General features: G+C 37.5%; 2 protein-coding genes across 2 annotated transcripts; both read left to right on the top strand.

The window, feature by feature from the left end:
* The first annotated feature begins 750 nt into the window (after positions 1–750).
* On the top strand, positions 751–3,087 carry LOC140883728 (loganic acid O-methyltransferase-like). The gene is made up of 3 exons (XM_073290307.1): positions 751–882; positions 1,026–1,676; positions 2,472–3,087. Exons 1-3 carry the CDS (start codon positions 814–816, stop codon positions 2,811–2,813), a joined length of 1,062 nt encoding a protein of 353 aa, XP_073146408.1. The 5' UTR covers positions 751–813; the 3' UTR covers positions 2,814–3,087.
* Positions 3,088–6,171: 3,084 nt separating this feature from the next.
* LOC140879228 (uncharacterized) lies at positions 6,172–7,641 on the top strand. Its single transcript, XM_073282903.1, has 3 exons — positions 6,172–6,267; positions 6,341–6,817; positions 7,150–7,641. Exons 1-3 carry the CDS (start codon positions 6,172–6,174, stop codon positions 7,639–7,641), a joined length of 1,065 nt encoding a protein of 354 aa, XP_073139004.1.
* The last annotated feature ends 3,637 nt before the right edge of the window (positions 7,642–11,278 follow it).

The following is an 11,278-nucleotide window of genomic DNA, read 5'->3' on the forward strand; positions in this document are numbered from 1 at the left end:
ATTCTAAGCAACCCAAAGTTTTGACCACTAGCAGATCATATCACACATCCAACTCTGTATAAAAATTAGAGAATGAAATATTAAATTTTTTTTATATTTTAATTAAACTTCTCAAATTTATTAATTTTTGTAATTAATTAAAACGATACCAAAGAGAATATATATATATATATATATATATATATATATATATATATATATAATTGAAATATATATGCCATGATTTTTTGTCCATCTTTCTGGATGCCGACCTAGAAAAGATCTAAGAATAATTAATACATCAACTTTACCCCAACTAATTGATGAAAGATGGCTAAATAATTATTGTGTCTGAAATATTTGTGGAATAAATTAGTTGTTGTGAACCAAAAAATAATAGAGAATATCTCGATAATATTTTTTTAGTTTTGAGTTTAAAATTAATGGGTTGAAGATAAGTTTTGTTTTTGATGTAAGAATTACACTATTTTGAAGTTAGTATTAATTACACCACTATAGTGTAATAGGTTGGAGATGACCTAAACAATGTGGTAGCCATTAGATACATTTCATTTCCGCTCAAATAAATTTTATTTTTATTTTAACATTTTTTTTTTTGGGATCATGGATATCTTTATAAGTTATTACAATAATAGTAATAATAATAATAATAATAATAATAATAATAATAATGTTTTGATGTTGACTTACGGCCTTTTGAAAGAATATATACTCGTGTAGTTTAAGCCAACCAGCACGACTCTTCTACCACTTTGAATTAATAATATATATATATATAAATTCTGAAGAAACAGAGAAAAACTAAGGGCAACAATGGCAGAAGCAGCTCCAATGAATGGCGGAAAAGGCAAATATAGTTATGCAAACAATTCCAATATTCAGGTTCAATATTCTTCTACATTCATTATATTAATTAGTTAGTTTCTTGCTAAAACAAGTATTCTATGGACTATGCATGATTTCAATCTTGTATTTGACTTCTTCACCATTATATTTATATAATACATATGTTGGACATTCGGCAGAGAGAAGGCTTCAACTCAGCAAAGAACCTAATCAAAGATGTAATAATTCAAAACCTTGACGTGAAAGCAATTATTATATCATCAATATCAAACACATTCACCATCGCAGATTTGGGTTGTTCTGTTGGCCCAAACACTTTCTTTTCCATGCAAAACATAATCGAAAGCATCGAGCAAAAGTACGGCCAAACCGAGGGCGGCCTCGAGTTCCAAGTTTTCTTCAACGACCAAGTTGCTAATGACTTTAATACCCTCTTCGCGTCTCTTCCGGTGGATAGACGATATTATGCGACAGGGGTACCGGGGTCATTTCACGGCCGATTATTTCCTGCTTCGTCCATTTGCTTGGCATATTCCTCTTCTTCCATCCACTGGCTTTCAAAGGTGCCGAGAGATTTGGTGGATAAAAATTCTCCGGCATGGAATAAAGGTAAGATTCACTACACGGGCGCGAAAGATGAGGTTGTGGGAGCTTACGCAGCACAATTTGAGGAGGATATGGATATGTTTTTAAATGCAAGAGGGGAAGAGATTTTGAAAGGGGGAATGATTGTGATAATCATGCCTGGTGTGCCTGATGGAATTGTTGAACATGATGTTGGCATAGCCTTTAGCTTTCTTGAATCCATCCTCCTTGATATGGTGAAAGAGGTAATTTATATTATATATAACTTGGAGATCATGAATATATGATTACTTATTTGATCATTTTGTTTGGCTAAACTTATTAAAAACAACTTATTTGATAGCTGTTTGACAAAAAATTTGTCAAACAAATAAGAAGAGCTTATAAGCTCAGTCAAACACGTGTGTGCACTTTTATTTTCAAATGATTATCAAGTAATTCAAAAGTATATTATTAATTGTTTGAATTATTTGTCCAAACATATTTTCATAATTTTAGTTGACAAATTTGAAAATTTATGGGGGAAATTATATGGTCATGCATGTAACAGCTTGGATGTTTTCGATTTTTCATGTCGCCGACAATTCACGATATGATTTGAGTAATTTGTTTTTTGTTTTTGTTTTTTTAATTTTATTCATTCTTCGCTCAAGTTTTAGCGTGTGTCATCGGGCAAATCAACTCATGTAGTGAACATCATCAGTTTTTGTGTTAGTTGATCGTTTTCTTGCGCAGCATTTTATATTCCGATGAAAAATTATTAGAATTAAAAAAAATTATTAGTGATCTAAAATCGTGAATAGTTTGATTCGTGATCAAAATTGAAAAAAAAAACAAGAAAAGAAAAGAAGACGTTGCAAATGACACGATAGATATATATATATATATATATAAACGTAGTGTTTGAAAGAGATTTTAGGAAGTATTTCTTAGGTTTTTTTTACAAAATTTAAAAAATTTATTAAATTTTGTGAAGGAAAGACATTTTTACGATAGCAATGTATTCTTTCAATTTTATATACTTTTATCTACACGTACAGGGACTCATAGAAGAAGATGAAGTGGACTCATTCAACATCCCTCACGTATATCCTTCGATCAAACAAATGTCGAGAATCGTGGAGAAAAATGGGCGTTTTAACATCGTAAAAACGGCGCTAAGGAATGCTAGACCAGACCCTAAAGTACCTATAGACAATGAGGTTGCAGTAATGCACCTTAGAGCACTCGCAGAAGGAACTTTTGCGAATCACTTCAAAAGCGATACAGTCGTAGAAGTCTTTACAAGGGCTATTCAGCAAAAATCAAAGCTTGGTCACTTGTTGGATTCCTCAGGAATTGAGGTTGGTGCTCAATTATTTGCGGTTCTTATGCGAAAATGACTCCATACATTAATGAACGTTTTCACATTCATTAATATAATAAATGGTGTAACACGTATCAGCAGCTGCCAGAAATTTCAAATAGAATGGAAGTTTCTTAATTGTCCCTGATGGATGCACAACTATATATGTCTTCCTATTTCGGTATTTTTCACATGCATGTTGTAAAAGTACTGATATCTATTGACTTTTCTTTTTAAACATAAGTTATGTCTATTGATTGTTGTCAGTTAAAGTGGAAATGGAGAAGATTATTAACGATTCCCAATTTCAACCAATAGTTCGCAAAATTGATTGTTTGAGTCGCAACTTTGTGAATGAATTTGCATAACTTGTAAGATGACAATTGAAAATTAAAAAAATACATGAGTAACAGAAGATACGTCATCTTCCTTTGTATGGTTTGGCTCATATATAGTTTTGGAACATATTTTGCATGTAACGATGGAAAATTTTTTGAAAGATCAAGATTTTGTTTGGGCATTTGCTCATTAAACGTTTTTCTAAAAATGTTTTTTTAAATTTTTTTTATAAAATGTTTTAAAAAAAATTTATGGTTTTCAAAATAAATATGTATTTGGACAAGTATTTTATAAAAAAAAAATTGAATATTTTAAAAATAATATTGTTCATCTTTACATTCCACAGTTTCATACTATAAAAACATCTAAAAAGACATCTCACATTGTTTTTTTAAAACTATACTTGGAGAACATTTTTTTTAAAAAAAATATTCAAAAACATTTTAAAATTTTTTTATCCAAACACATACTTTAAGTTTTTTTTATTTATAAAACACTGAAAATATTTTTAAATTGTATATACAAACGGAATCCAAATAACGATAAAGAATTGAAAAAATTATGCGAAAGACACTTTATTTAAGATTTTAGAACAAAAAAATCTTATTTGACTTGATGCAAGCTTATTTAAAAAAAAATTCAAAACACAACTGTTTTTAAATTAGAACAAATTTTTTTTATTTTTATATTAAAAAATACACTTCTTTTGTGTCTCGGTCGGTGCAACACCGACCCTCACCTTCGATTGGTTTGAACATGTTTCACTTGAACACAACAATAACTCATATTACACAACTCTATATAAGGAAGTTATGGAAGTCAAATTATTCCAAAGAGGGACAAAATTCTCTCATTTCTTTAGAACTTCAATAATTAATTCTCATTCTCCCGAAAATCGATTTTGAATATAAAAACAAAAATATTATAAACATACGAGATATGTATGTTTTAATTTTCAATTCAATTTTTTATTTTATCGAACGAATCATCTTCAATTAATTTTCAAATACTAATGGGTCTCGTATCCTATTTTTTTCAACAAACATTATGATATCTGTTACCCCAAAAAAATATTTCAACCCGCGCCCGTTTATAATGAGTTTACCCGGTATAGCCCAAAGTGGTAAGGCTTAGTCCCATCCACAATTATGTTGGGCTTTGCCATGACCAGGGCTGGTTTTGTATGGGCTGACCTGGGCTGTCATTGTGGGCCGATCTAGGTTGTGTTTGATGGGCCGCAAGTATACATTTCTAGTTCAAGTAGGACTCAGATGCTTTGAGGATAAGCTTGATCATTTTACAGATATTCATAAGGTAGGGATAAACTCAAGGACGGTCCAATGACTGAAGAGTCCTATTACAGGACGCGTTATAATTCGACTAGGTAACTTACTCTATTTTTCCCTATAAATACAGGTACTGTTATGGTTGTATTCATTCATTACTCACTATTCATTATTCATCAACACTCACTCGCACTTTTACATTCACGCACTCATATCTCTCCGTTTTCGCATTCATCATACCCTCTGCGTTCAAGACACTGACTTAGGCATCGGAGGGGTCAGGCCGAAAACACTTTCGGCGCCTCTTGACCTAGCTGTTGCTTGTGCAGATTTTAGTAGTGCCCGACCCGACCTATTTCATAAAGGATTTGGAGGATCCATTCTACCAGACCGAACCCGAGGTAAAATTCCAACATCATCAATTGGCGCCGTCTGTGCAAATTTGAAGAAAAAGAGTTTCGATGGCTAATCAGAATGGAAAGAACCCAAATTTGGATCAGTTGATAGATCAAGCCGTCCAGAGGGCTTTGGCAGAAAGGGGTGAGGACAATCCTTTACATCCCGATCAGAATGCCCACCTTGAGGAGATCAAAAAGTTGAAAGAAGAGATGGAGCGACTTAAGAAGAAGCAGGCCGGGTACCTAGCTACCACAACCAGAAACATCCCTTTTACCCAGAAGATATTAGATGCCGACCTCCCGAACCATTTTAAATTGCCTCTTGTCGGGGAGTATGATGGTAAAGGAGATCCAGAAGAACATCTAGCACGCTTCGAGAATGCAGCACTGTTGCATAAATATTTCGACCAGGTCAAATGCAAGGCTTTCCTCACTACTCTCATAGGACCATCTCAGCAATGGTTCAATATGCTACGCCCTGGGGAGATCAAGGAATTCAAGGATTTTAGTAAATCCTTTTTGCATCACTTTGCTAGTAGTAAAAAGCATCCTACTACTACTTTCAGCCTCTTTGCAATCAAGAAACTTGAGCACGAAAATTTGAGAGCATATATTCGCAGATTTAGTGGCTTGGCTCTCAAGGTACCCATGACTATGCCAGACCTGCTTATCAGTGTCTTCATGCAAAGGCTGGATACAAAAGACTTTCTTAAATTTCTAATAAAGAGGCCGCCGGAAACATACGAGGAATTACTAGTCCGAGCTGCGAAATATGTCAACATGGAAGAAATACAGGTTTCGCGAGCAGCTGTGAAGAGGGAGCGGCCAAAAAGTCCAAAGAGCAATAGGGTTCCGAGCAGTAGTTCAGGAATGGGACAGCCATTCCGACCTGCGTTGTTGGGAGAATTCACCTATTTCACTCCTTTACGCATGAGCAAAGTCCGAGCTCTACAAATTTGTGACGATCGGAAACTCACACAAAGGCCTCCATGGATTGAGAAGGGACCTCGAAATAGGGAATCAGATAAATATTGTCACTTTCACAATGAGAATGGGCATACTACGGAGGACTGTCGTCAATTAGATCAAGAGATTGAAAGGATAATACAGCAACATTTTGAATTAAAAAATATAATGACCCGTCAAGAGGGGTATCGCCCGAACAGAGGAAAGCGAGGAAGATCAAGACAAAGAGCCAGGACTGCTCTTCCCAAGAAGATTTCAATCACCCAAATCAGGACCAGCCCAGGGTGACCGGGCTCATCAAAGACCGGCTTCGCCGGCTAGAGGAATTATCAACATGATTTCTGGAGGCCCTACTGATGGAGATTCCAATCGAGCTAGGAAAACTAGCAGCAGAAAATTAATAAATATGGAGATTAACAATCAGATTGTCCATACTGGCCCGATCCTTTCTTTTGGGCCGGAAGATTTGAAAGGGGTTTCTAGCAACCATAATGATGCACTGGTAATAAGGGCCATGGTCGCAAATTACGATGTTATTTGTGGATTCAGGCAGTTCTGTCAACGTTCTATTCCAGGAAGCAATAAATCAAATGGACTTGGGACAGTATAAGATGGAGCCCTTCGTAACATCACTCTTTGGTTTCACGGGTCATGCAATCCGACCTGTTGGGTTAGTGTATCTACCCCTATCTCTTGGAAAAAGCAACGGTCGCAAGACCAGGATTGTGAGTTTCATTATAGTAGATGCTCCATCTGCCTATAATGCCATACTAGGTAGACCTGCCAAAACCACTTTCATGGCAGTTGCATCAGCTCTGCATCAGAAAATGAAGTTTCCAGTTGGTAATGAGGTCGGTGAAGTACAAGGTGATCAAGTTATTTCTCGCAAGTGTTATGTGGAGGAGGTCAGAATAGAGCAAAAGGTGACCAGGACTGATAGTGTTGACAGACCTAGACTTTCTGGAATGGAAAAGGTCAACCTGATAGAGGACACATCTGTCAGTGCTGAAGAAGAAATTGAGGAAATCATGATCTCTCCTCCTTCTGGGATGGTAAAAATAGCTCGCACCCTTGAAGCACAGTTGAAGCAACCGCTACTGGAATGCTTGAAAAAAATAAAGATGTTTTTGCATGGTCAGTTTCCGACCTGGTAGGGGTACATCGGGATGTAGCAGAGCACAAGATCAATGTAATAAAGGGTTGTCGTCCTATTATTCAAAAGAAACGGCACTTCGGTCCCGAAAAAGATGTGGTAATAAAGGAACAGGTAGACGAATTAATCAGGGCTGGACACATTGAGGAAATTCACTTCCCGACCTGGTTGTCTAATATAGTTCTAGTGCCGAAGTCTTCTGGTAAATGGTGCATGTGTGTGGATTTTCAGGATCTGAGCAAGGCATGTACGAAGGACTGTTATCCTTTACCCAGAATTGATCAACTGGTCGATTCAACAGCGGGTCATGTGCTGCTCAGTTTTTTGGATGCTTATCAGGGATATCATCAGATCCCTCTAGCTAAAGAGGATAAGGACAAGGTGAGTTTTGTGACTTCTACAGGAACGTATTGTTACGTTGTCATGCCGTTTGGGCTCAAAAATGCCGGAGCTACATATCAAAGGTTAATGGACAAGGTATTCAAGCAGCAAATTGGAAAAAACATAGAGGTCTATGTGGATGATATCCTGGTCAAGACCCGCACTGCCGGCCAGTTCATTACCGACTTGACTCAAACTTTTCAGACTTTGAAGTATTATCAGCTTAAGCTAAACCCTAACAAGTGCACTTTCGGAGTCCGGGCTGGAAATTTTTGGGATACATGGTTACAAGAAGGGAAATCAAAGCTAATCCAGAAAAGGTTCAAGCCATCATCTCTATGAGCTCCCCCAAGAATATACATGAAGTACAAAGATTAACTGGAAGAATTACAGTACTGGCCCGGTTTATAAGCAGATCGGCAGACAAAAGCCTCCCTTTATTTAAAGCACTGTGAAAGACGAAAGATTTTGAATGGAGTGATGAAAGTGAAAAGGCTTTCATGATTTGAAAATCTACTTAAAGCAATTACTTGTCCTGAATAAACCTATTCAAGGGGAATAATTGTTCCTCTATCTGCCTGTTACTCCTCGAGCAACCAGTTCGATCCTTGTCAAAAAAGACAGAATGAATCATCAGCTCGTATACTTTGCGAGTCATGCCTTGAAAGTACCCGAGCTCAATTACCTAACTCAAGAAAAGCTTGCTTTAGCTCTGGTCATCACAGCGAGAAAATTAAGGCCTTGCTTTCTTTCGCACCCTATCACCGTACTCACTAACAGTGCTTTGGGAAAAATCGCAGCTAACCCAGATGTATCGGGTAGACTGGTCAGATGGATCACAGAATTGAGCGAGTACGATATCAAATTTGAACCTCGAACAGCTATAAAAGCTCAAGCCCTAGTTGATTTCTTGGCAGAGACAGTTCAGCTAGAACAAGAAGAGCTATGGAAGATTTTTGTAGATGGGTCATCATTTCAGTCAGGGAGCGGAGCTGGAATCGTGATCATCTCACCTTGGGGTGAAGAAACTAATATCTCAATCAGATTGGACTTCAGAGCCTCTAACAATGAAGCAGAATATGAGGCATTATTACTTGGACTCACGGCAACACGGAATTTGGGTATTTCCCGGGCTACTCTATATTCCGATTCCCAATTAGCTATTCAACAAAGCAATGGAAAGTTTGAGATCAAAGATGATAACATGAGGAAATATGCAAAGGCATTAGACAAAGCCAAGGAAGGATTCACCGAGCTGAACTTGGAGCTCATCCCCCGAGCTGAGAACATCAAGGCCGACCATTTAGCTCGCTTAGCCAGTGCCTTGAGTGACCGGCCTGACCCCATTGTTTCAGGTCGGGAGCTCGTATCTCAGTTGAAAACTCTGGATGATATGCTAACTCAAGTACCAGAAAGGGATTGGAGATATGATATACACAAATATCTGACCACAAAAGAATTGTCAAGTGATAATAAGAAAGCTAAGGAGATAAAACGAAGGGAATTTTGTTTCATCATGATAGATGAAGGGTCTTGCGGAAGTCATCTAGGCAGTCTTGCCCTAGCTCGGAAAGCCCTTCTTGCTAGTTTTTTTTGGCCTACTATGCGGAAAGACTCCTCAGATCTGGTTCATTCATGTTATAATTGCCAGATACATGCTAACCTATAGTGGAGACCTGCAGAATACATTAAGGCAGTTGTGGCCGCTTGTCCTTTTGATCAGTGGGGGATGGATATTGTAGAGTCATTCCCTGTTAGCACGGGGCAAAGGAAATTCTTGTTGGTCGCAGTCAATTATTTTTCCAAATGGGTGGAAGCCGAGCCCCTAGCTAAAATTACAGAGAATGAAGTGCTCAATTTTCTATGAAAAAATATAGTGTGCCGCTTCGGGATCTCTCGCAGGTTGGCATCAGACAATGGGAGACAGTTCTGTGGATCCAAAGTTCGAGCATGGTGTCAAGAAATTAAGATCGAACAAGTTTTCACCTCTGTTGCATACCCGCAAGGGAATGGACAGGTCGAAGTTACCAACAGAACGATAGTTCAAGCTCTTAAGACACGACTTGATGCAGCTAAAGGCAAGTGGGCGGACGAACTCCCTTCCGTATTGTGGTCCTACCAAACTAAAACTCGATCCGGTACAGGTGAAACTCTTTTTAGCATGGTGTATGGGACTGAAGCTGTTCTCCCGGCAGAAATTGGACAAGAGAGTGCTAGGATAATGGCATATGGGGCAAACAATCAAGAATTGCGAGCAATGGATTTGGACTTACTTGAAGAGAACAGGTCCCGAGCTGCAATTAGGCTCGTATCCTATCGCAAACGAGTGACCCAGGACTACAACAAAAGAGTATACCCTAAGATTTTCCACGAGGGAGACCTGGTTATGCGAAAGATACAACATCAAGGGGAAAGAGGAAAGCTAGAGGCCAAGTATGAAGGGTCATTCAAAGTGATAGGAAAAGCTGGAATAGCTGCATATTACTTGGAAAATGCCCAAGGCAAGAAGGGTAAAAGGTCATGGAATGCTCAGCACTTGAAAAAATACTATCCCTAACAGCTCAGCTCGGGCCTCATCATGTTATCTATAGCTCACTAAGTTGGTCCTTAAACAGTTAGTCAGTCTTTTTGCATTTTTTATTTCTGTTTTGCAATAGTCAGTCCTGTTTTGTTTACTTTAGGGTTTGTCCTATTTAGCGTCAATTTTGTTTTGGAACAATGTCGTTGCAAGAGTCATTTCTGTTTTATGGAACCTACCCTATGAAATTTTTTGGAAGCAATCTTTACTCAAAGCCCAGACATGTATGATACTCAAAGACCACATCAGTGGTATTCAAAGCCCAGACAAGTCTGGCACTCAAAGTCCACATCAGTGGTACTCAAAGCCCAGGCAGGTCTGGCACCCAAAGACCACATCGGTGGCTCACATCAGTGGTACTCAAAGCCCAGGCAGGTCTGGCACTCAAAGTCCAAATCAGTGGCCCACATCAGTTGTATTCAAAGCCCAGGCAGGTCTGGCACTCAAAGACCACATCAGTGGCCCACATCTGTAAGGCCCGGGAATAATTAATATTAATCCGAATTTATTTAATTTTAATCCGAGTATATTTAATTTGGGAATATTTAGAGTTTCGATTTAAATTCTAATATTCTTAAATTATTTAGGATTGAAATTGAATTAAAATAAGGGCCGAGGACCAAATTGCAATTATTGAAGATTGAGGGACTAAAGTGCAAATATAATTGAAGTTATCTGATTTGAATTATAATTATCAGCATGATACGTGTATGAAATAGAATTTCTTCAGCAAAGTTGAACAGAGAGCCGAGTTCCTTCGTTTTTGTTTGAAATTGTGATCTTCAAAGTCTCGTAACTTTTGCACCGGTTATCCGATTTCGATTCCGTAAATTGTTCTGGAATCCTTAAGACGAGGGCTTCGATCTCGTGTAAGTTTTATGTTGTGTTATTTGGATTTCGAAATCAGTATGGAGCAGATATCAGATTTTTGGTTATTGATTGTGTTCTTGCATTTGTATCGCTTATATTTTTGAAACCGGATCAAAGTTGGATGATTGAATGTTGTGGATATGAATTCTAGCATGTATATCAATGAGTATAGCTGCTGATATGATGTTATGTGACTGAGTTTTATAAGATATATGCTGATATATGAATTTGAGTTACAAGTTTCGAAGTCGGGATTTACGTCGGTTATCGATTTTCAATCGCTACGCCATTTAATAGAGTTTTTGGACTGTTTTGATATTCGATAGCTAAGCTGAAACACTTATCTTGATGATGTGAATGTTATGGAATTTTATTCTTCCGTTTCAGTCGAGTTTGGAAGGCCAACGACTCGAGACAATGACTTTGAACCAAAGAAAGTGGATTGAGGTTTGAAATGAGTTTGATTGACGATCGATTAATGGTTTTGATTCATTTCTGAAATAATAATCTTGAATGAAGTTTGATATGAGT

The sequence above is a fragment of the Henckelia pumila genome, chromosome 2 (assembly GCF_033568475.1).
Source record: "Henckelia pumila isolate YLH828 chromosome 2, ASM3356847v2, whole genome shotgun sequence".
In the NCBI taxonomy this organism is placed as follows: Eukaryota; Viridiplantae; Streptophyta; class Magnoliopsida; order Lamiales; family Gesneriaceae; genus Henckelia; species Henckelia pumila.

Coding starts and splice junctions, on each gene's coding strand:
- LOC140883728 (XM_073290307.1), top strand. CDS start 814: ATGGCAGAAGCAGCTCCAATGAATGGCGGAAAAGGCAAATATAGTTAT. Junction 883..1,025: donor CAAACAATTCCAATATTCAG/GTTCAATATTCT, acceptor GACATTCGGCAG/AGAGAAGGCTTCAACTCAGC. Junction 1,677..2,471: donor TCCTTGATATGGTGAAAGAG/GTAATTTATATT, acceptor CTACACGTACAG/GGACTCATAGAAGAAGATGA.
- LOC140879228 (XM_073282903.1), top strand. CDS start 6,172: ATGGAGATTAACAATCAGATTGTCCATACTGGCCCGATCCTTTCTTTT. Junction 6,268..6,340: donor GCAACCATAATGATGCACTG/GTAATAAGGGCC, acceptor GTTCTATTCCAG/GAAGCAATAAATCAAATGGA. Junction 6,818..7,149: donor TCTCTCCTCCTTCTGGGATG/GTAAAAATAGCT, acceptor GTGGATTTTCAG/GATCTGAGCAAGGCATGTAC.